This window comes from Rhamphochromis sp. 'chilingali' (assembly GCF_963969265.1).
Source record: "Rhamphochromis sp. 'chilingali' genome assembly, chromosome: 4".
NCBI classification, from domain to species: domain Eukaryota; kingdom Metazoa; phylum Chordata; class Actinopteri; order Cichliformes; family Cichlidae; genus Rhamphochromis; species Rhamphochromis sp. 'chilingali'.
In genome coordinates this window covers 8546397-8570792 of record NC_137948.1, presented here as the reverse complement: position 1 = coordinate 8570792, position 24396 = coordinate 8546397, and the positions used below count along the sequence as shown (strand labels likewise).

Below are 24396 nucleotides of genomic sequence, written 5' to 3'. Positions count from 1 at the left end.
TTTCCTCTTCCACTTATCCATCCATCCATTCACTTCCACTTATCCGTCTTTCGCAAATGCAGGCTTTCCGCTGAATAGAAGTGCGCGCGCATACACACTAGGATATATATATATATATATATACATACATATATATATATATACATATATATATATATACATATATACATATATACATATACATACACACACACATATATACATATATATACATATATATACATATATATACATATATACACATATATACACATATACATATATACACATATATACACATATACATATATACACATATATACATATATATACATATATACATATATACATACATATACACATACATATATATACATATATACATATATACATACATACATATATAAACAACGCTGTCATTTTATTGAAATATTTTTATTATTTTGCTTTTTTAGCTATTTTGTTACTCGTTATGATGAACTTAGTGAACTGTTGTAATAAACCCGTTTCCCAACTTAAGGGATAAGTAAGGAAACGTTATCTGAAAACAATAGGCCTACTAATTTTCATAGTACACATTAATGTTTTTGATGATTGTATTCAGTGTATTGCAAGTTAGTAGTTTAATATTATATACTGTCTCTGGTGAGAGCGCTTCAACAGTTTGTCTCCTTAGGCTTTTCTTTGACTCACATGCATATAAAACTGACAAAGGTTAAGAAGCAGGTGTTTTCACACAGTTGGTCAGTTTGCTTTATGGAAAATCAGGCAAACATCTTTTTGAACAATCTGTTACAAATTTAGAAACCACTTTAAAAAGAAAAAAATCCAACAATAAATGAATGACATTTTCTCGATTTATTCAACAATAAATATTATTACTATATTTCCAGCGGTTAGTGCAGAAGTAATTAGATGAGTTTTCACAGTCAACAGCAGCCATTTGTGCTCTGTGACAACAAAACCAGTAAAAACAGAAGGTTTTGACTTTGGAAAAATAGCATAGAAACAAAAGGAATATTCATTTCTTGGACATTTCAGCTCCAGGGTATCAGCACACATACAGTCAGGAAATCGGAAGTTATTATTAAGAAACATACACTCCAATCTCTGATAAAAGATACAGTAGTGATTAAAATGTTTTTCTTTACCTCAGATCCAGCAGTGCTTCATATATTAATATGTTATTAACAGCACTAATTTCGTCTTGTGAGACAGATGAAATGTTATAGCCACACACACTCAGAATGAGTATGTAATCGCAAACTATATTTTAGGCTCAAACGTACCAAAAAAGCTCTCCATAAATTCCAGTAGTACATGGAAACAGAAAGAAAAAGTTAATTATCTGTGTGAAACAGAAAAGAGAAGTATGCCATTAAAGTCTATATATAACATAACAAACTGCTGTATTCTAGCTGCACTCGATTTATAAAAGCCAGAGGCGTCTGATTTAACATTTTTTTTATGCAGGCAAGTTCTATAAAGTATCTATAAAGTAATATTTATACAGATGGTTGAGCCCATGCGATGGTATAATATTAACAAAGGTTACAAAAACAGGCAGGCAACATTTCTTCCTTTCAAGTAAATGGATGTTTGAGACAAGCTTTTCCAGTTTTTATTAGACCAACACGGCATAACCTTTAACTTTCTCAGTACTGCATATTAAATAGTGAAATGACGATGACTGAAAATGTGCAAATCAAAACTGTGTTTTCAGATCTGCTTACATTTTTCTTGTGCTTGAATGGATTCATACTGTGCACTCAGTTCATTAGCGTTCTTATGTAAAAATGATCCGCCTATAAATTGATAATACAAACATATAAAACAATATCACATATTGTTGGTACTAGAGGTGTCAGGATAGATGTTATTCATAATAACAGTGATATTTAAAACTGAAATTATGATAATTTTGTAGTTGTTATTACTTTCATGTCTGTACAGCTATTCCTACAGACTTTCTTTTTGTTGATTTTTTTTATGGATTTTGTAATAATATCAGTGAATTATTTTGACCATGAAAATCATTTGAGGTAAAAATCGTACATTGTGACAATCCTAACTGGTACCTGGGTATGTCTGTATTCGATACATCATATACTAAAATGTAAACTGGAAACATCTGGGATATTTCTTAGCGATCAGGCACTCTTTCAGCCAAAGATGAAAGGTTAAGCTGAGATTTAAATGTTTAAAATGTGACTCAAATCATCATTAATTAAAATTCTAAGCTAATAAATTAGCTGCCAGTGTCCACATGGTGGAAATCATTTGTACACTATTCCGTTTTTCACTTTGATGCAAATCAAGCAAATCAAGTTAATTTTTTTTTTTTAAAAAGGACCTTACTTGTGGAACAAACACAAGATGGCATTAATAAAAATGAACAAAAGAGCCGATGGTCATAGTCACTGTGGTATGGAAGGATAGATCTTAATGTTTTCCCACAGAGCTAATATACTGCATAAATAATAAAAATATTCCGCATATACATTCAAGATGCTGGAGTTTTTTTCAGCACTTTCACTCTTATCTCACCGAGTCTTTGACCTGTGACCTTGGCAGTGTTAGTGTAACATCAGCTGAGTTAGACCGCAGTCCACTAGTCCAGCTGACGTTTTGTCACCTTCCATAAAAACGACTGACTCTGCTACTGTGTGGGTTTACATAGTCATGCCCCTTTGCTGGGGGCATCCACCTTGTCTTTCTCTTTAGTGTATTCGGCATCATCGTCTTTATGAGGGAACATCCACGCCAGCGCAGCACCAGCTGTGCCATCACCGGTCTGACGTGAGAAGCACAAGAAAGTGGCCCAGATGAAAGCACAGCAGCCAGTGAAGGTGGTCCGCACATACAGAGGCACCAAGGCAAAGTTCAGAAACTGAGAGAAATTGAGATAACAGCATATCGTCATCACTATTATGTCATAAATGTCTACTGATTGCTATTTAACACAGTGGTATGGATAGCAACTGGAGGGTAAAAGGTGTGGACAATGACCCAATGCAGTACGTAAGAAACACAGAAAAACACTTCCCCAGATACGTATTTAGCCTTTTTTTTTTTTTTAGCCTTTATTGGATAGAGAGGGTGTAGATAGACAGTAAAGCGGGGAGAGAGAGGGGAAGACATGTAGCTAAGGGCTAAGGGTTTGATTCAAACCCGGTCCTACTGCTCTCTGGTCATACGGCATATCGTCGCTTGCTCACCCACTGAGCCCACCGCTGTTTTTGAAGGTGAGATTGATTTTTGTGATACTACAGGATATTTTATTTCTGCTTTTACTTCATAGTTTCATAGTAATAAACTATCATTTTACAATCCTGTGTTTTGATTCATGTTTCTGCTAATGCAGTACAATGAACTGTAACTTTATTGTGGTATTTGACTTAGGTTTCTTCTCTGGTTTTCATGGAGTTTTTTGGATGCCCATTTAGCTGGGTTTCTGTTTAAGTTTCAGTTTCTACTTTGAGTTTATTACTTGTGCTAAGTGTCAGTGATTCCCCTCTCAGTTCTCTCCTTTGCCTCATCCTTTAATGCTAATGCATTTGTCCTCCAAGTTCCCTCGTCTCTGTCTTCGTGTTTAGTGTGAGCCTTCATTTCTCCACATTTACCATTTTGTCTTTTGGTTATTTCTTAAGCTTGGTTTTTCTTCATGTGTTACTTCCTACCTTGGCATTGTCCTTATTTTTTTGTTATGTCTAAACCTGAACCTCCATGTGCCACTTGCTCTGCTGATCTCACTGTATGGACTTTGATTTCTGATGGTATCTGTTTTTGGTCTTTGCTTGATGAAAATAGTTGAAATGTAGCAAAGCAGATCATTGAATCAGAGTCAGAATACTGTTTCCCAGAGAAAAATATGTGGTCACAGTTGCTCCAAGCGAGCTGCACGCGCACGCGCGCACACACACACACGCACACACGTCACTGAACGAATGTATTAATTCCTGTTGTATAAATAAAGAAAGCAGACGGTGACAGAGCACAAGTCCGTGAGTGTCTCTTACGTGTAGGAGCGCTCTGTCACTTGTCATTGCGAGTAAAGACAAGTGCAGTGTTTGTGTTTTCTAACTCAAGTGTCTCAGCTGAAGAATTGCAGGCTGATTTTAAGAAATCCCCTCTCAATACCCTTCATCCCTGAACTTTATTGCACAATTACTCTACATAGCTTCACCCAATTATATTAATGGACATAAGCTGATAATGATGATGCTGATATTTACCTGCATGAATGGCCAGAACATTAGCCCTGTCTGAGAAGAGAGATACAAACAAAGCACAAAATAAGAACTAGAAAACATAATCAGAAGAGCACCTAATAAACGGTTTGTACCAATAAAACTGCGGATGTTTGGGATTTGAGCACTCAACACATTGGACTCTTCTGCTTTGAAACAGATACTGTTAACTGTCACGACTTTAGAAAACTACAGCCTGTGTCTGTGACTCACCTTATAAGTATTCAGGAATTTTTCTCTCCAGTCTTCCAAGATGTCTTCTTTGCCCTCCAAGAAACTGACACCTGGAGGCACATGAGATTTGACTGATTTATAGGCAGTGCAGGAAGATCAATGCAGTTTGTACAGTATAAACATATTAAATAATCATGTCATGTTTTTTGAAGATCTTGATAAACATATAGCCACATTTGAAACAAAAATTAGTACAATAACCCAGTGTACACTGTTTTCCACTATCATTATGGAGTTTATGAAGCGTATGTGTAAGTTCAATAAGGATCTGTAATCACTTATCTGCCTGCCTCCGTGAGTGTTCAGCTGCTTTTCTGTTTTCTACACGGCTACCGCTTCCCTGTACTGTCAATCTCAATACTGACGTCATTACTCTAGTCCAATCATTTTCTCACCCGCCTTCTTTTTGCCAATCAGCCTCTGCTTTGCATGTTTTAAATCTCTGTTCCCACAGACCCCACCTCTACCCCATCTTGTTTAAACCCCTCAGCCAGAACTCTATTAAAGCTTCTGTATTCATTTTCACCACCAGCAGCGTTTAGACTCCGGGGCATGCTGTCCTAAATCATATCTCCGCTGGGATTTCATTCTGGCATGATGGGTCATCTGAGTCTAATCCCCAAATACATTAATTTCTGTATCTCAATTTTTAAGGATTCAACTGTTTCCACATTTGAAGTGAGTCAAATAGGTCCATGTTAGGTCGTTTAAGTGTTTAACTAAACGTGCTGGTCTGGCTTTAAAAAATCCATCCATCTCCATTTCTGAATAAATTCTTTAATCTGTCTCGCATGTATTGGTTATTATTCCCTAACAAAAAAGGGAAAATATTAATTTTACTATACTATCTTGATTCTAGTTAATTTTTAATTTAACTTTCAATAGTTTATGTCCAAAAGTGATTATTGCACTTTCAACATTTAAGGTTATAGTTATAAAATCTGTAGTTTTTTTTGAGCAGAAGCAATTTTAGAGAAGAAGTTACAAAAGAAAGGTTTTGTGACAGACTGCAATAACAAGTTCTGATAAATTTATACCAGCAATATTGCTGTATATTGTTATGATTGTATCTGAGTGGATTGGAGCCTTACTGACACTTCTGGACCTCATGAAAGCACAAGCTACACAATAACTTATTGTGAAAATACTGCCCGAGTCCACAACAACTTTTGCTCAGCAGTAATGAATACTGTAAAACAACTGAGCTGCTCTGCTCTGCTGAATAAAACCATTTCTACGGTACCCCCCAAAAAATCTTTTCCCCCTGCATTATGTCTCGACATCAGCACATACTGGGGAACAAAATCAGGGTTTTTTTTTGGTTTGTAATGAGCCATTCTAGGGGAGTGACTACATACAAGAACTCAAATGGTCTGCATGTTAAAGAAAATTCTAATCAGTTTCCTGTTATTTTTAGTCATTTGATGAACAAAAATGTATTTTGCAAGGAAAATTACAACCCGCTTATAATCTTATTTGTACATTCTGGAGGATTTCTTTTGAGCTCTGGATGAATAATAAAAATCTAATTAAATCTAGCAAAAAAGTATGCAATTCTGATTTCATTTTTCACATTTGTATTATTTTCAGTATTTGTTTTCCATTTAATCTGACTTGGCTCTCCTTTTCTGCTTGCTTTCTAAGTCTTTGTTCATCCGATTATTTTAATTAAATGTTATTTAAGTCTTTGACTCGACTCTCAAAGCTGTAATCATAAGCTTTGACAGCAGATATGTCAAATGTTTAAATAAGCATGTGTTCTTTGATTTTTTTTCCCCTCTGTGGATTTATTATTAAAAACTTGCTAGGATTGAGGTCCCTTTGTGATCCGGGTTCTGATAGGGAGGAATTTTATCACTTCCCATCTAAAGTAAACCACTGTAATGAAGCAATATCTGCTGGCAGTATCAGTCGTAGTCCGCCCAGTTAGTGGTAATAATCCACTCCTTCATGTCTTTCACTTGACCTCTGCTCGTCTGTGTCACGAGACAAGGAACAAGCGGTGATATTAAGCCACATGAAAGGAGCACAGAGAGGGCATGGGTCTGATTACAAATGGACAGAGAGGCGATCAGCTGTGAGATTAACCATTAACCGCCGTCAGAAATCCTCCAGCCTGTGCCTCCCACAGCCCACCGACCTGTGTAGAAGACACTGGTGGCGAGGGGCGCAGCCGTCGTCTGGTCCAGGAACAGCTTCCTCATCACCATCCCGATAGAGTTCCCGGGAAATCTCCTCTCCAGGAAACGCATCCAGAAGAAATTGAAGTTGCCATGGAAACTAAACGCGACCACCGCGACGTTCCGTGTTTGTCTCCACTCGATGGTCTCCCTCCCGGAGAACCACTGGTGGACGAAGTCCCCCCCGGCGAACAGGCAGCCGTACAGTGTCACGTTGGTAACCCACGGAAAGCGACGGGCATGTCTTAAAAACAGCTTTAGCATTATTTTTAGCTGCCGTTACCCCGTGAAGTGAAAATAAAAACCTATTTCAAGTCCTTTTAACCACAAAACGACTGACTGTGATGTGCTAGCTAAACGCGTATACTTTAACAGTCACACACGGGTCTTCACTCTCTCCACATCACAGTATTCACCTACCACCGAGTCTTTACGTTTCTCGTGTAATTTACGCTATAAAAACACAAAATCATAGCTAAGATACTTGCTTGGCAAACACCATACAGCTGTAACCGGCACTGGACTGACAGCCGGCGCAAAGGTAGCTTCCTTCTGCTTAAATTTACTACGCCCCCTTTTTTACGTGAAAAACAGAAGCAGCGTTGAAGGGGCGGGGCTGGAACGTCCAGAGGAATATGTCCGCTTCACCGCGAGGATCTTACCTCAAGTGACGCTTTTATGAACAACCAGACCGTGAAGTGCGAAGGCTTCTCTGTCAAATAATGTCTTCTTTACATCATGGCAAGGCTAATAGATCCATCATCTCAAGGGCAACAGATCAAAGACTCGACTTCAAACCTAAATCCTCTCTGCAGAAAATCACTGGCAGTACTGACAGGGTCCGTTCAGGGGATATTAACACAGGCTATAATAACACAGGCTACCAAGGACGGAGACTACAACTGTGTTTTTCAGTTCCCAGGATCGAAGAATTATGTATGTATGGTATGATTTTACAAATGTGTATATAACGTTAACTTTATATTAATTTAAATCTATGACGGTCTAACATTAATAGGTAGCAAAATAATAAGTAACTAAAGCTTTCAAATAAATCGTTTGGAGAACAAAATTTACATCCACAATAAAGTGGAGTAGAGGTATAAAAGTAGCACAATGCAAAAGTCAAGCAGAAGGTAAGTCAGTAAAATACTTGACTAATTATACTAAATTCCATTGTGTTTAATCCATAATAGGGTTGGTGTGACAGAAGAGAATGCTAGGGATAAGGTGGGGCAGATGGTTCTGTGTGGTGACCCCTAAGGAGAACAGCTAAAGAAGAAGAAGAATTGAATCAAATCAATCCTACAAGAAGTTGATCTAAAAGTGACACAAACAACTGTAGATATTGCTGAATTTATAGGAATGAGGACCTTTATTTACTGCCCCCCCCCCCCCCCCCCCCCCCTGCAATACATGTGTAATGCAGTCCAGCAGAAGACACAGATTCTTTAAGAACTGTCAGACCCCAGTTCATCAGTTCTTGTGACATTTGAAGCCACTAATAAGGAGCTTTCCATTTAGGATACCTGCCCCCCCCGGGAAAAATAAATTAAAATAAAATGAATAAATAAATAAAAACCTAAGCACTGCACATAACCCAGCACACAGTACACACCTAGGCATAAAGTACACACAAACACACATTCAAGCATAAGTACATGCACTCACACAGGCATACTTACAAAGAACCTACTGTGTAATCCAAAGGGTATGGTGCAGGAAAAGCTCATTTAAAATGAAAATGAAGCATTGATTTAAGTAACCTGACAGAAGGAAGAATGCCTTTCCAAAGTTTAGATGCCAACACCTCCAAAACGTGTTCTGCTATGGATTCAAAATTAGATCACGGAAAAAGGCCCTGATCCGATGAATAGAGGTGCTGACTGCTGGAATTTATGTCTCAGAAGATTTGTAGGAGCAGGAACCTGGTCATGTGGGGATTTCTAGGTTTTAAAATGATAATGGAATGTACTGATTTGCATCTAGAGCACAGACACACACATTTTATCTAATAAAACACATTGACACTTTTTACAAATGGCATTTGAGCAAACTGTTGCAAATTATCAACCAAAAATGTATTTTTCGATCTGAACAATGCGTGCATTCAAAACAGATTTCCTCATTCACATTTATTTCTCAACAAATACAGCATGTTCACAAGTTCCAACAATTTACACTGAATTTATCAAGCACCTTAAAACACAACTGATGAAAAGGCCATGCATGAAATTTTTAATCAGGCAAAACTAGTAAAACCGCATTTTCTTTAATTAAAAAACAATCCATAACATCCACACTGCAGAATACCATACACATGTACACATGCAGTTTGTAAAACAAACATATTCTTAGCCAGGTCTGCAAAAGAATATAGTTTATGATAAAATATCTTTTACATGGTAGATGTGTTTTTAGTCAAAAAATAAACTTTAACTATTACACAATGAAGAATTTAATTGTTCATCAAAATACATGATAGAAATTGTTGCTGCACATCGATTTCTTAACTTTTATATGTCTACTGTCTTCTGGCTTTGGGAGAGGAGGTAATCAATCAGAGCTGTGTCACATCTGAAACTGATTCTAACACTTGACTAATACTGGACCCATGATGTGGAAAAGGTCAGCACTTGGACACCTGGTGAAACACTGTAAATGATTTCCTTTAAAAAGGGAAAACAGAAAAGCAGTAGGACCTTATCCTGAACTTGCTGCAGAAAAGCACACTTCGTATGAAGTCCTGAAAGTGAGAAAAACTATTAGAGGCACGAACAAAGAGACTGCCTCTACTCATTCCACTGGACCAGCCAGATGAGTCAGGAAAGCAATTCAAGAGATACATGTTCAAGTAAAGTAAACTCCATTTTAAGACACAATAAACACAGAACAGAAATCAGGTGAGAGGGTCACAATGCATCCCACTGAGCTGAGAGACAAAAAAGGTCAGCTACTGGGTTAAGGTTCAGCAAGAAAAGAGTTGGACTCTATGACTGGACAACCCTCTCCCAGTCCCCAGTCTCCGTCCTGTGGTAGAACTGTGGTTGACCCCCTGGAAACAGGCTTTCAGAGTTGGGGTGGTCTAAAAGGAATTGAATAGTGGACTTCATATGCTGGACAAAGTGCGGTGGCTCAGCCCTCGGAGAGGTGGACAGGTACTAAATAAGAGGACGAAATACCAAAGTCATAGTCTGTTTTAAATACTCACAAAAAAAGCTTCTTGTCATTGGTTAACAACCAAAGACAATAACTTCCAATAACGTTACCTTTAAAATTGTGTCGTCATTCTGTGACAACCAGAAGGCAATATCCAGATTCTGAGACCATGTGCACGGGCCGATTTGAAAAAGTCCCCGACTCGAGTCATATATGTTAACCATCTGCAAGGGATGATTATTTTAATTGGTATGTTTCAGTTTTTTGCCAGCAAAAAACAAAAACTAAACATAAAAATAACAACAATTTCAAGATCCCAGATCCGTTATCCATTAAAACACAGACTTGTGAAAACATTTTTAAGTCACTTCAGTAAGTACTGGAAGTCAGAAAAAAAAAAAAAATCAGTGATGATGTAATCTGAGGATCTCTTTCAAAATTAACAGACTGATTAAATATGAGGTAGACAACTGAAAATTGTGTATAGCCAAACATGCATTTTTCTCTCAAAAAAAATCTCATCATGTCATGTTTGCAGAGCACCTCTCCTCCCGTGAAGGTCCGTGCTGATCGCAGCTCCTCTGCAGGGCCTTTATGAGGGAAGGAGGCAGGGTAAACATCCCCTGTTTTAACATCTACACCTGTTCAGAAACAAAGTCACAACATATTAAAGGCTGAATACCACGAAAGCACTGGATCCTGTTCTGTAACGGTATCACTTACCAATTCCATATACTACAGGTCTGTGAGTTCCATTAACAACCACATCGTTCATTTCTACAACAGCGAATCGAAGGCACGATTAGAGCAAAGGTTTTGTTTTGACAGGTGTATCTAAACAGTCTTCAACAGTTAAAACAAACATCAAAGTTACCTGTGATGCAGCATGTTTCCAGATGAATATCCTCCTTCTGTACCTGGAATGCTGCTGTGAAGTGATAAAAAGCCATTTAAGTTATGCTGCTGCATTACACTGCAGTCCAACATGAAGTAAGTTTGTAAGGTTATACCCAGTATATCAAGGCTGAGGTTATGGGATGTTGTTGAGTCGTCATTGAATCCGCCGACAAGATGGAGCTCAAGTCTGCATATTGGAAAGGAGAGGAGAAATGTAAAATAATTAATTAATTAGTTGAATAATCTGGAATTTTACTGCTTTTTTTATGTGTGTGTCATACCTGCCCTCCTTACAAGCATCACTCAGTGATGTCACCGCTTTCACGAGGAGTGGTACTTCAGACCAAGTGCTGGAACCGTCACAATGACCTAGGCAAACTGCTCCACTTCCTAAGAAATAATGAAACGTAATTGTTAACCACAAATTCAATATACAGTTTCCTTTTATAATGCCTTAGCACAAATGGTAAAATGGTAAATGGCCTGTATTTGTATAGCGCTTTACTAGTCCCTAAGGACCCCAAAGCGCTTTACACATTCAGTCATCCACCCATTCACACACACTGGTGATGGCAAGCTACATTGTAGCCACAGCTGCCCTGAGGCGCACTGACAGAGGCGAGGCTGCCGGACACTGCCAGACACTGGCGACACTGGCCCCACCGGGCCCTCTGACCACCACCAGTAGGCAACGGGTGAAGTGTCTTGCCCAAGGACACAACAACCGAGACTGTTGGAGCCGGGGCTCGAACCGGCAACCTTCCGATTACAAGACGAACGCCCAACTCTTGAGCCACGATCGCCCCAAATATGGTAAAGGATTTCTCACCAGTGTGCCGCAGCACAACCAAATGGCACGTTGTGGCATCATCAGATCCAATGACTGAAACGCATTCTGTTAAAAATAAGACAACAAAGCATGTTACTGTTATAGTGCAGTACATGATCTGGAAGACCAAGTAAACATGCTGAAGTGCTGAATTTTATACCAAATAGTCCATAAATAAATAAAAGCAGAGTGACGCTTAGAATAATTCTTGATCCAAAAGCTATTCAGTGGTCAGACTTCATCACACACTATTAAGGTTTCTGTTGTTGGCTGAATGCCTTGTAGAACAACAAGTTTTAACAACAAGCAACCAATCAACATGATGGAGCCAAGAGTTTTCACACTTGAGGTTGAGCAGCAATGGCAAAAAGTAACCCCAACGATTTCTTTACCTAGCTTGATGATGAGGTGGAACTGTCACTGAAAGTAATTCATGAATATAAGGCAGAAAACATAGACTGGGATTTATTCCATATACTGCTACATATTAGAGTGGGTACCAGGCACGTTATCCATCCATCACTTTAACGCTTTGGCAATTAAAGTAAAGTGCAGACACAAGCGGAGTAAAATTACAAAATGTGTGAGAGCTTAGCTGCAAGTCTTCGGCTTCATTTTTGTAACTGATATGACAAAACTGGTAAGTGAAAATGTCTATGTCTTCTTTTTCAGTAGCCTCTGTTTCTGCCTGCCAAAACATAACCCTTGAGTTTTCAAGCTAAAATTGGTTCAACAGCATCTCCACCCATCTCTGTTATGTGGGCCCTAAAAGATCAAAGCTGTGTGAGGGTAAGGTGTAGACATAATAAAAGTCTTATGTATCAGTGTGTATACAGCCTTGCGATGAGGTCATCTGGTTCCAGTATTTTGTTTTACTCACTGTCTGCTGGTGTTGTTGCAGCAAACTCCCTCTGATGGACATACAGGAGGCACTTTGGATCAACATCAACAAGCGGCTTAGACCGAAATGCTTTTGCCTTTTCCTGTGACATGAAAGCAAAATAGTTAAATGGTTCAAAGTGATAAAACAAAGAAAACAACACAAACTGATTTAGTAGTTGACTCGGATATTTTTTCTGATCCTGACTCGTAAAGCTGGATCAATTATTGGGGACGACGGGATGCGGGCCAGCAGGTTTACAGGGGGTTACTAGGAGTTATGTTCGGTGAAACTTTAGTTGGGTAGTTTTATTGCACTTCCTGCAACAATTTGCAATTTTCAGCAACTTAATATTATTTCACTTTTCCTCTCACTGTCTGCTCCACTCTCACAGTATGACTGAGAGACACAATAGTGTGACCATAAACAAAAGCAAGGTGCAGTGAAGACTCTCTCACTGAGCTGAAATGAGACCAGTGCAATAAACGAAGTGAATAATTTTTTAATTATTATTTTTCATTTATCTTGTTATTTTATTTATCTTTCAACTTCCCCTTACCAAAAAACAAAAACAAAAAACAACTAACTAATGACATACAGTTAAAGAAGATTTGAAGACTAGATTACCAAAATAAAGGAACAAAGCTAGAAGGCTAGAATGAATCTTATTCTGAGCTAAGCACAGGTATCCTACCGATCTCGAGGATTTGTGATGGAATTGAGATTTGGCAAAGCGACATTTATGTGTAAAGTATTTGTTTATGTGGATGTTACTGTTATTGAGGGTTTGAATCTTTTTCATGTTCGTTATTAGTCCATACTGGATATCTATAGCTATAAACGGAATCTATATTTAAGGTACCTGAAACGTAGTCGTAGTGCAGTTCTATAAATCATTCCTGTGTAACTTATTAGGTTTGGTTTTTTGCTTCATGCACAGATTTACAACCACTGACACTTACTTGGTTACTTTAGAGACAGTTAAATCTGTTATGTTAGTAAATTATCAACAGCGATTTTGTTAGCATAACGATATACAGACAATTCCTATTAAATGAAAAGGATGAGCAGCCACACTTTTGCAAAAACAAACCTGTAAATGTGGATTTTTGTCGAACAGGTCCGCTGTCGATCTTATGCGGTCAAGCGCTTTATTTTGAATGAACAAAGGCATTTCTTCAGGCTATGTGAACTTTACAGTGGTTGTCACGAAGAGCAAAAACTTCATATTACTATCTATAAATACCACATACTGAATTCATTACTCAGTACAGTCATTGGTTGCACCCATCTACTTGAACTTCCTGGAAGACTTTTCTTCGTCGCTTCACAGTCGGATGCACCAGGTGAAACATTAGCGCCCCCTACTGCTGAGTTAGAGATTCCTTATGTTCTTCGTTAAAAGTATGAGATTTGTGTCAACACAGAGCTTTTTTAACTACTTTGTGGAGATCATTTTAAGGTCCCTCCATCTCACTTTGCCTTTTCACCGTGAAATAGGGCCCAAGGTTTTGACGCCACACAGCGATAAAAAGCGCATTGTTTACACTTATCATATTCACCATTGCGGCTAGTGAATATGCGTACGTAGTAAAGGTTCGTTTTAGACGAGGCTACGTAAACTTACTAGCTGAAGTCACGTCGGGAAAGAGGGCAAGGAGGAAAGGAGCGAGCTAGCCGTTTAGCTACGTGACGTACACAATAATTGTGTAATAATCCCGACATTTACGCGTAATTATCGTCTAATAGAAAAATAACGGAAGGTTGCGACGTTCTTGTCGTTGTTCTCGTAAATTGCGCTTATTTTTCCGTCAATCGCCGAGCGAAACGAAAACAAACCGCTTTCCGACGTCAAAGCTAGCATAACAAACACAACAGAACGGGAAAATGAGAGGGGGTTCATCTTATGGAGACAGAGACAGGGACCGTGGTCGAGACAGGTGAGTTTTTAGTTTATATGTGAAAGCAACATATTTTACACACAATTAGCTTTACAGACCTGGACTTGGGAGGAAGTTCGACCTGAGGCCCTGTTTTGTTTTGTTTTTATTAAACCCACAACCGATAAAGCCTAGACTTCCTCAATATTTTCTTAATTTTATTGTTACTCCATTATTATTATCATCATCATCATTATTATTATTATTATTATTATTATTATTATTATTATTAATAATAATAATTGTTATTATTATTATTATAATTCACAGTCGAGGGTTATAGTACATTTGCAGCAGTACAAATGCAACAGTTGCTTAAAAATGGTGTTGAATTGATGCCAGGATCAGAATCAGAATACTTTATTAATCCCGAGGGAAATTATGATAATTTCATGATAAATTATGATAAAGTTCAGGTCGCCAGTATCTGCTGTTTAAATATCAGTAGGAACTACAACTTAGGGCTACCTGGTATTTTTAACATTACATTTTATTACTTAGGAAATTGTAAAGGTAAAGTGTTGGGGTTTGTTACTTCTACCGGTGTACATACATAATCGTTGTGTCATCACACTACACTTACTAGCACACCTTCGGTGGTGTTTGCACATCTGAACTTAACTGAATATTGTAACCCTAGGTTTATATCTGCTGCAGTCATTACATAATTTCTGTAAAGGATTAAAGGTATTATAACTATCTTAAAATAACCCTAAAGCTTTAGGTTATATAAACAAAGCACAACAGAGCATTTATTGACTGGTGTAGAGGAGTTAAAGTCCTACAGTTTTTGTGGACTAATATAGGATTGGCACTGTAGACTTGATGATTATAATAAAATTACAGTGTTGTTACATGCATTTTCAGTAAGCCATACATATTTTGGTCAGGATCATAATTGCAGCATTAGCTCAACAGTCAATCCTTTGCTGCAGCTTGCGGTTCTGAGTCTTCAGTGCTCTTTATCTCATTGCTCTTATTTCTCAGGCCACGGTTTGGGCCCATGAGCGGTCGCGGTGGACCTCCACCAATGAAGTTTGGGAATCCAGGGGAGCGTCTTCGAAAGAAGCGGTGGAATCTGGATGAGCTGCCAAAATTTGAGAAGAACTTCTACACTGAACATCTTGAGGTGCAACGCGTGAATCAGGTAAATGTTTACTGTTTTTCTTCTACATCAGTAATATGAAAACGTGATTGACCTAATTTTTGGAGGGTATTTTTGGTAATAAGTTCTGTTTCAAATAGTGCTTTTGCTTGTGTGAGAAAAAGTGGAAACATACAATAAAAGCAGCAAAAATTGTAATTCTTTGGTAAAACTTTAGAACATACTCTGAAAAATGTGACCAATTTACACACCATCCCCTCATGTATGTTTTCCCCCTTCTTTTCTTGTTATGTACAGTATGAAGTGGAAGACTTCTGCAAAAGAAAGGAGATCACAATCAGAGGGTCCGGCTGTCCAAAGCCTGTCACCGCTTTTCACCACGCGCAGTTTCCTCGTCAGTAAAAAATACACTGCATAAACTATGATGCTGGCACAGATCATTTCTATAAAACATTAGCAAAGCATTAGTTTTAGTAATTTTTTCTTTCACAAACTCAAACATCCAGTGACTATAAAATCTCATAAATTTGTTTTAAAGCCATTATCAAAATGTTTCTTACACGTACTGCAGGTATATTTAAACAAACAATTCTTCTGATGAAAGGAAACAAAGAAGATCAAAACATCTGCACAGCTTTTTGTTGATTGTCTCCCTCATTTTCCTGACAGAGTACGTGATGGATGTGCTGATGCAGCAGAACTTCAAGGAGCCCACAGCAATCCAGTCCCAGGGTTTTCCTGCGGCCCTGAGTGGCAGGGACATGGTGGGGATTGCACAGACTGGATCGGGAAAGACACTAGCTGTGAGAATTCTTCATCATTTGGGACCATGACAGAATTTTTAATGCTTTATTTAAAAGTCAATAGTAATTTCTGTATGTAGCACATGTTGCTAGGTTAACTGCAGAAGTAGGAAGAAAATCATTTTTATGCTTATACCAAAAGATTTTCAAATGGGCATTAGTTGGTTTTACTAATTTTTTTGCATTTTTTCCTGCAGTACCTTCTTCCAGCTATTGTACACATCAACCACCAACCCTATCTGGAGAGGGGAGATGGTCCAATTGTAAGTTTAAACTTAATGTGTAATATAATACCATAATATAATACAGATTTTATTTAAATCATGATCTTAGTGCAGGTCTTCTGTCATTCTGTAACCTTCCTTATTTATTATCCTCATCTCGTCGTAGTGTTTGGTACTTGCCCCAACCAGAGAGTTGGCTCAGCAGGTACAACAGGTCGCTTATGACTATGGGAAGTCTTCCCGTATCAAAAGCACCTGTGTCTACGGTGGAGCTCCAAAAGGACCACAGATTCGAGACCTTGAACGAGGTATGGTTGGGTGTAGATAAGGACATGCAGTGGATTATTGAAAACTGTTATAAAATCCAAGAAATCTATGAAATGTTCTGTTCACTATATCCCACAAGAACGATTGTCACTTTGCCTGAGCACCTTTCAAGATGTGTATTGCTTTTTCTGGTCTTCTTGACTCTAGGGGTTGAGATTTGCATTGCCACACCTGGTCGCCTCATTGATTTCTTGGAGGCAGGGAAGACCAATCTGCGCCGCTGCACCTACTTAGTGCTGGATGAGGCTGACCGCATGTTGGACATGGGCTTTGAACCGCAGATTCGCAAGATAGTAGAACAAATTCGGGTAAGGCTGAGGGCTGGTTTACTATTAAGATTCTGGATAAAACCCTATCGTAGAAGTGTTTTTCAGTTAAAATCTATTTCCTTCTCCGTCTCGTAGCCTGACAGACAGACTCTGATGTGGAGTGCAACGTGGCCAAAAGAGGTTCGGCAGCTGGCTGAGGACTTCCTGAGGGACTACATCCAGATCAATATCGGAGCTCTGGAGCTCAGCGCCAACCACAACATCCTGCAAATAGTCGATGTCTGCATGGAGACTGAAAAGGACGACAAGTAAGAAACAAAAATATGACTAGAGTAAAATAGCATGTTGCAATCTTTCATTATAGGTCTAATTTGAGCTCTTTCTTTGTTGGAAGACTCATTCAGCTGATGGAGGAGATAATGGCTGAAAAAGAGAACAAAACCATCATCTTTGTGGAGACTAAGAAACGCTGTGATGATCTTACACGGAGGATGAGGCGTGATGGGTGAGGAGTTACTCTCTCTTGTGATAATTACAAAGTATTTCTAGGAGAAATATTGAACATTAAAATACTGAAGGTGGAGTAATCTTGCTACTTTAATGTGGTTTTGTTTTCTAGGTGGCCGGCCATGTGCATTCACGGAGACAAGAGCCAGCCTGAAAGAGACTGGGTACTTACAGGTGAGGATAAAGTGGTGCCACCTTCTGTCCTGTCTTTGTTGTGGGTTATTTTCCTCCCATTCATCTGTTACCAGTATTTTACAAAATGATCCTCTTCTTCAGTTTCATTTTGTTCTTCTGTTGTAAAGTGTTTGATTGTATTCCACAGAATTTCGGAGTGGCAAAGCCCCCATTCTGATTGCCACTGATGTTGCCTCTCGTGGTCTGGGTATGTCTCACCACACAATAGTTCATAATATCTCACTATCTTAATAATTCATAATATCTCATGTAATTCTGTATTCACTGTGTCATTGTGATTCGGGTTTTTTTTAATCTATTTTTTTTTTCAGAAATAACTTTTAAATAATATATACATAAAAGAATAACACAGTTATAGTTGGTGGGTTCCTATTAAAGTGACCTCTGTTCTGCTAAATATCTTTACAAGTAGGCCAGTAGATTGTCTGTAAGTGGACAGCTGGAGAACAACCTTTCTTGCAATTGGCAGATATAAATCAAAACACAAAATATACATTTTCTTGCAGAACTGTCCTCCAACAATTACACTCAGGTTGTTTATGTCAGTTTTTTGTTATTAGGAATGTATTAATTTGGGTCAACAATAATTACAAAATAACACTTAAATACACTAAGTACACATCTGCTATAAAAATTTAAAAAAAGGCTCCAATATTTTGCAAAAACTCATTGTTTGCCTTTCAGTACATGTACTTAATTCTAGTGGAAGATCACAAGTATGTCATTTGATCTGTTAACATTTTTGCATTTAAAAAATTAAGGTTAATAGATTTTTAAAAATTCATTTTAATTATGTTTCTATTATGAGTCAGTGTCATTATAGTAAATGAATAAAATAAAAGCTAAAGTGTAGTTAACTGAAATAAAACTCTTGAAAAAGGTTAACTGAAACTATATTTTGCACATAAACAAAACAAAATAAAAATATCCAAGAAATGTCCTTAGTTTTAGTATTTCTCAGGTTGGCTGAAATTTACCAATACAGCCGGTATTGGTACAGATCTTTATTGAGATATGGGGGTATTTATGTCATACTTATGTCACTGTGTACCAGTGTCCTTATTGTGAAATATATTCTAAGCTTCTTCTTCTTCCTGAAAATTACACTCCATATTATAATACTTAAAAAAAACTTGTAAACTTGTAAAACTTGTATATTAAAAATTAACTAAAAGTTATCAAAAAAACCGGCAATGAGTAAGTCCATACTAAAATCTAAAAAAAAAAGTTAAATACAAAACTAATAACACTTCTGGTTCTGGTTTTAACCTATTAATGTGGTCTCTCGGTTAAACAGGACATTAGCACATTCGTTACAGGAGCTTTTACATAGATTAATACACCAGTAATTGTATTATACAGTGTGTACATGTACTATTGCAATTAACCACAAGTGTGAAAATAAACTGAAAGGAATAACAGGAATGAATTTAGTGATAAACAATGAAACAAATCAGTGCTTTATATTAAAGCGCCCGCCCTTACTGTAATAATGTGACAGTCTAACGGACCATTTTGTCCAGTATGGAGGCTGCAGGCCCTCTGGTCCACTGGGTTTATAGTCTGTTTCTTGTTACTGCAGTTTAAAGGCTTCCTTCAAACGGGGCTCTTTGGCACGCTGCCTGAAAGGAGGGGTGTGTGGGACAGATGCTCCTGTGCACCTTTTCTTATGTCTCCTTTGTGGTGTCAGTACAAATTTACTAAGGATGTTGCACATATTGCACTTTTTAAAAAAAATCTAAGCGTTAAAAGATAAATTGTGTAGTTGTCCCTTTATTCTGCAAAAATGTTAAAGTTTGCTATGTTTTGCAGATGCATATGTGTAGAATAAAGACAGATGAATTTTCTCAGATCCACTTGTTGACAGGATAATCTTGAGAAGGGGGGATAAGTGAAAGTGTCTTAATTTTTCCAAAATCCCCATGACCGAATCCTTGTTCTCTTTTCCCCTCTTCTCCTCTCAGGGTTTGGCAGCACATGGCAGCTATAACAATCTGCGCTGCTGTCACTGCCCCCTCATTCACGTTAAAATAGAAGCTTCGCTAGTTTTAGAGGGATTACAGCCCCTCTTATTCGACTAAAAAAGATCCCCCCTGCCCAGTATTGTCAGAGTTTGTAAATCCAACGAGCCTTCCTTGGGAGCAGCCTGAGGTTCCTGTATGTCTGCCCATCGGTCCGTCCCAAAAAGCAGACAGACAGGAGAGAGAGAGTTAGACGGGCTCGTCTGGATCCAGTCCTGGCCAGGGTCTGAGGAGGGCCCTGCAATGCGGCGAGAGAGCAACAGAACCACCCGTTGTGTGTGTGTGTTTGTGTATACGTGTGTGTGTTTGCGTGGGTGGGTGTGTCTCTGGAGATTTAACGGTTCTGCTCCCGTCTGACGTTGCTGGTGTGAGCAGAAGGTGAGGGAGGAATCCTGTCTCCCTCTCCCTCAGCCCCTCCTTGTGAACCAGGACTGATCAGGGGGGACTGACTACCTTTGTAAACACAACATGAAGGGGGTAAGTACCTCACCACCCCTTTGTCCTAACTCCTCCACGAGCTCACCATACATTCAGGTGCTGCCTTAGTGCTCATTAAAATCAGTAGCATTCAATCACGGTACATTATTATTCCTATGTAGTAGGTAATGGTTGATTAAGTGGCTTCCCTCTGTCACGATGGAGGGGAGAAGGGAGACTTATTGATCAGCAGTGCTGTCAGAGCCCCACATCTTCTGTAATGAGAAACAGACTCGTTGTCCTCGCACATTCTGAGCAGCAGTCACATTAATGTGAAGATTACAAATCCAAATCATGATTTCAGCTGAATGCCATGCTCACTTTATATCTGCTGAGCACAAAAAGCTACTTTTCAGTTATTTTTGAATGTCGTTTGGATTTTTGCACGATGTCTAAATAAGCAGGTAAGTTATTCGTTTAGAAATTCTCCTAATAATGCATTTGGAAAATATTTAGTTGTAATTATATATTTGGGCTAAAATAAAATTACCTTTTTTCTCCAGAAGTCCTGATCTTGAGATTCTCATGTATTTACTTTCTCCCTTCCTCTAATATTGGTTTTAATTCAAAAGATGTGGAGGATGTCAAGTTCGTCATCAACTATGACTATCCAAGCTCCTCTGAGGATTATGTCCATCGTATTGGACGTACAGCTCGCAGTACCAACAAGGGCACTGCTTACACCTTCTTCACCCCAGGAAACCTGCGACAAGCACGAGACCTTGTCCGGGTGCTGGAGGAGGCACACCAGGCCATCAATCCTAAATTACTTCAGCTTGTGGACTCGGGCCGTGGAGGAGGAGGCGGTAAGAAGGACTCTGTCACGCTCTTAAACCTCAGTCAAATCACACAAATTTTGTGTGTGAAAAGGCTATCCATAAATATTTATCATACAACAGAAGGTGCTATTTTTTATCATTTAATGATGATTAATGAGTTTTGTTACTCTGTTTTAGACTCCTAGTACTGAAATCAGTCTTAAAACGTATTTGTTACCTGTGAATCTGTTTGTCCTGATTGTGCTTTACATATTTATACACCTTTGGTTCTAGGCTGCTGTTTAAGTTTTAATATGAAAGGCAATAGAGCACACAGGTACCTGTTCAGTATGGTCAGTGACAGTTGACTAGCCTGATTGTAGTGCAGGAAACACTACTGAAAAACTTCACACACAGCTTAGTCAAGGAAAGTCACTGCCTAGATTTAAATAAGCAAACAGTTAAGAATGTTCTATTGAATAACTACTGCAGTGATTAATATGTTTCACATGGAAGCAATGGTGAACCACGGTGTTTGAGGAAGAAATAAAAAAACAATCTTGAATGATGACCATCAGTGATATCTTAAATGTTTCAGATTGTTAAATATTATCAGTAGAACTCACAGTAAACTCATAAGATTGGGGTGAAACACCTGTGTGGCCTTAAGAAAACCACTCGTCAGTGATGCTAACTGGAAAGAAGGCATCCCTCATGAAACGATGCCCCCATAATGATTAGTGTCTTCATATAAGCTTGTAGGGTTAGTGTTTCGATCTGGGGTTCCTGTGGTGGTCAAATTTAGGTTCAGCAATATTAAGTTCCTAAAAATGAGGTCAGTTGACTACCTAAATATGTCAGATTACCTGTTTTTCCTAACAATGGATATTTTCCTATTTGTGTACTCTTAACATGATAATGCCTGGATTTATCAGGCTGAAAGTGTGCTTCAGGCGACATTATTCTCACACATGGATTGGCCACCACAGGTTGGCCTTCTATTCTTTCGCTTAATTATATTTACAAAGTTATTACTCTGTATTTTTTTTTTTTACTTTATTATATTCTATTTCATTGACTTACTTTATTTCACCTTTTTTTTTGATTTGGTGGATAAAAAACAAGAATTTTCCAGTATATTGTGTGTGTTAATGTATCTAAGTATGTTCTTACCTGAAAATTGTTGAATTGCTGTTTTTCAGGTGGAAGAATGCGTTACCGTGGCAGCAACTCCAACAACCCGAACCTGATGTACCAGGAAGAGTGTGATCGTCGTATGCGCTCCAGCGGCGGCGGGGGCAAAGACAACCGCAGCGGCTTCAACCGTGACAACCGCAACAACCGTGACGGAGACCGCTCCTCTTCTTCCTCCTACAGGGACCGAAGCCGGGATCACCGAAACAACTACAACTCAGGCTCGGATCAGTACCAGAGCTACAACAGTGGGGGAGGTGGCGGCGGAAGTGGCGGCAGCTACAACTCTCGCAGTGGAAGCCAGGCCGGGAGCGTCGGAGGTCAGGATCAGACGAGCCAACCGCAGGGTCAGTTTGGCCAGGCTCCTCCTCCACTATCAGGGGGCCTGCAGCCCCTAATGGCTCAGCAGTTTGCTCCACCACAGCCCCCACTCATGGGCTTCATGGGGCAACCGCCGTACCCGTTTCCTTCGCCTCCCCCTCCTCCCCCAGGCCTGCCACCTCCCAGGAAGTAAACTGAACAAGCACCGAGTTCCTTTGTGCTACTTGTGCATCCACAGGTTACCTTTGTGGGCTTTTTAAAAACTCTTGAAATCATGTAGAGGCAGGGGTTTCAAAGGCATATGTGTAAGGAGGTAAGGGCTTATATTTTCTATTTGTTTTGTACTTTTTAATACACCCAAAATGTGGAATTTAAATTGTCTGATAGAAAAGGAAATCTTCAAAATTTACCAAGGGTTTTCTAAAGTAGACTGCCACTGTACCTGCACCATGAACCATAAGTATTGTGTTTCTATTCCAAACAAATGCCTCAGAGGATGTGATCTACTTAAAGGATTTGATTAAAATGAAAGCGACGTTAGACTGAAGCCTCAGTATTATGTGGATCATTGGGCCGGTCTACTATAAATTCATTAATAGTCACATTCCAGGCTCATATCATTCTTGAGCGCTATATTAGTCTACACTTGTTCAGTTTGAGACATTTTGGCTAGCATTACATTTTATTTATTCTTTACATTATAGCTTTATTCTCTGAAGCAACATTGAAGTTTGTCTCTTCTCTCCAATAGTTGTCATACCAGTCAATCATTGAGTTTGCAGTGTGATCGTTGTACTAGACTCAGATTTTGTCACGCATGCTTTTCCTTTCTGCTGTCCCGTAGCATTACTAAGCACATTGTTGACTAAACTGCAGATTGTTGCTCGTTTCCCTTTTCCCCCTCAACGTGTTCGTTTTATTGCATTTTCCTAAATAAATCAAACCAATAAAGTGTTTCCTACTTTTCAAATGATTAATCAAGCGTGTACACCTGGTTACTTCCCTGTTAAGATGACCTTCACTATATTATTGTAGTACATTCTCAGGATTATGCACGTTTTCTTTTCTTTTTTTTGATCAGTAAATGCATATTGGTGGGGATGGAAGTTGACTTCTGTTTACAGTTGGTGCACAAAATTATGACTAACATGGACATGGGTTACAAGGAATGTGCTACATGCAGTTTTTTTTGTAGAAAATGGTTTCTAGAAACTTCAGCTTAGTATTTATATCTGAAACAGGTTTGGTAAAGGGGGAATCCACTCTGATCTACTTATAACCATACCACAAATTGCTCTCTCGGTTTTAGCATTTACTTATTCCTTTTTGTTAAAAACGTGCAATTAGCTGTGGCAATAATAACAAATCTTAGCTGGCCTATTAATACCCAAACCTAGCAGTTCTCAAAAGTCGGACAAAGCCACAGCATGTGGAGCATGGATGAGCCTAATAAGACTTACAGTTGTGAACTCTAGTTTTTAAAGAGTGTGCCACAAAAAGTATAATATCGACTTAATTTATTAAATTTGTTTCGAGTGGAAAGCCTCCTCCACACCTACATGTCAGTAGTAGTAGCAGAAGGGTGCCAGTTTAGCTCAGTGGGTCAGCAGCCAGCCATATGCTGCATAACCAGAGTGCAGCAGCCTGTGTTCAAGTCTTCTTCTCTTTGGCCCCACTTTCCTATCTGCCTTCACTGGTAAAGACAAAAAATTATCAAAAAAAAACTATGTTTGATACCGTTATGGCAGTCCTGCTTGTCCTTTGTATTTTTATAATGCAAATCTGAATGGAATCAAATCCGTTTCAGCGTTTTTCACACCAACTACCCATAATTGATGAAATCTACC

The 24396-nt window shown here is 38.6% G+C and overlaps 3 protein-coding genes across 5 annotated transcripts; 1 reads left to right on the top strand and 2 right to left on the bottom strand.

Annotated features, from left to right (window-relative positions):
- Positions 1-837: 837 nt before the first annotated feature.
- Positions 838-7177, bottom strand: LOC308396048 (mpv17-like protein). Of its 3 annotated transcripts, none has more exons than XM_080881109.1 (4): positions 6604-7177; positions 4443-4513; positions 4215-4244; positions 838-2869 (listed from the first exon to the last, which is right to left on the bottom strand). In XM_080881109.1, exons 1-4 carry the CDS (start codon positions 6905-6907, stop codon positions 2660-2662), a joined length of 615 nt encoding a protein of 204 aa, XP_080737235.1. In that variant the 5' UTR covers positions 6908-7177; the 3' UTR covers positions 838-2659. The 3 variants fall into 3 exon arrangements, with proteins under 3 accessions (XP_080737235.1, XP_080737237.1, XP_080737236.1); XM_080881111.1 differs by having other exon boundaries at positions 838-2773; XM_080881110.1 differs by lacking the exon at positions 4215-4244.
- A 1586-nt stretch (positions 7178-8763) lies between these two features.
- On the bottom strand, positions 8764-13721 carry ntan1 (N-terminal asparagine amidase). The gene is made up of 10 exons (XM_080881584.1): positions 13502-13721; positions 12409-12511; positions 11529-11594; positions 10981-11089; positions 10813-10886; positions 10677-10730; positions 10526-10579; positions 10346-10443; positions 9913-10026; positions 8764-9804 (listed from the first exon to the last, which is right to left on the bottom strand). Exons 1-10 carry the CDS (start codon positions 13580-13582, stop codon positions 9634-9636), a joined length of 924 nt encoding a protein of 307 aa, XP_080737710.1. The 5' UTR covers positions 13583-13721; the 3' UTR covers positions 8764-9633.
- A 319-nt stretch (positions 13722-14040) lies between these two features.
- Positions 14041-23520, top strand: LOC308396356 (putative ATP-dependent RNA helicase DDX17). Its single transcript, XM_080881583.1, has 13 exons — positions 14041-14348; positions 15336-15495; positions 15751-15847; positions 16123-16256; positions 16454-16519; positions 16647-16788; positions 16955-17115; positions 17212-17384; positions 17471-17581; positions 17696-17757; positions 17906-17965; positions 20849-21082; positions 22237-23520. Exons 1-13 carry the CDS (start codon positions 14296-14298, stop codon positions 22740-22742), a joined length of 1959 nt encoding a protein of 652 aa, XP_080737709.1. The 5' UTR covers positions 14041-14295; the 3' UTR covers positions 22743-23520.
- The last annotated feature ends 876 nt before the right edge of the window (positions 23521-24396 follow it).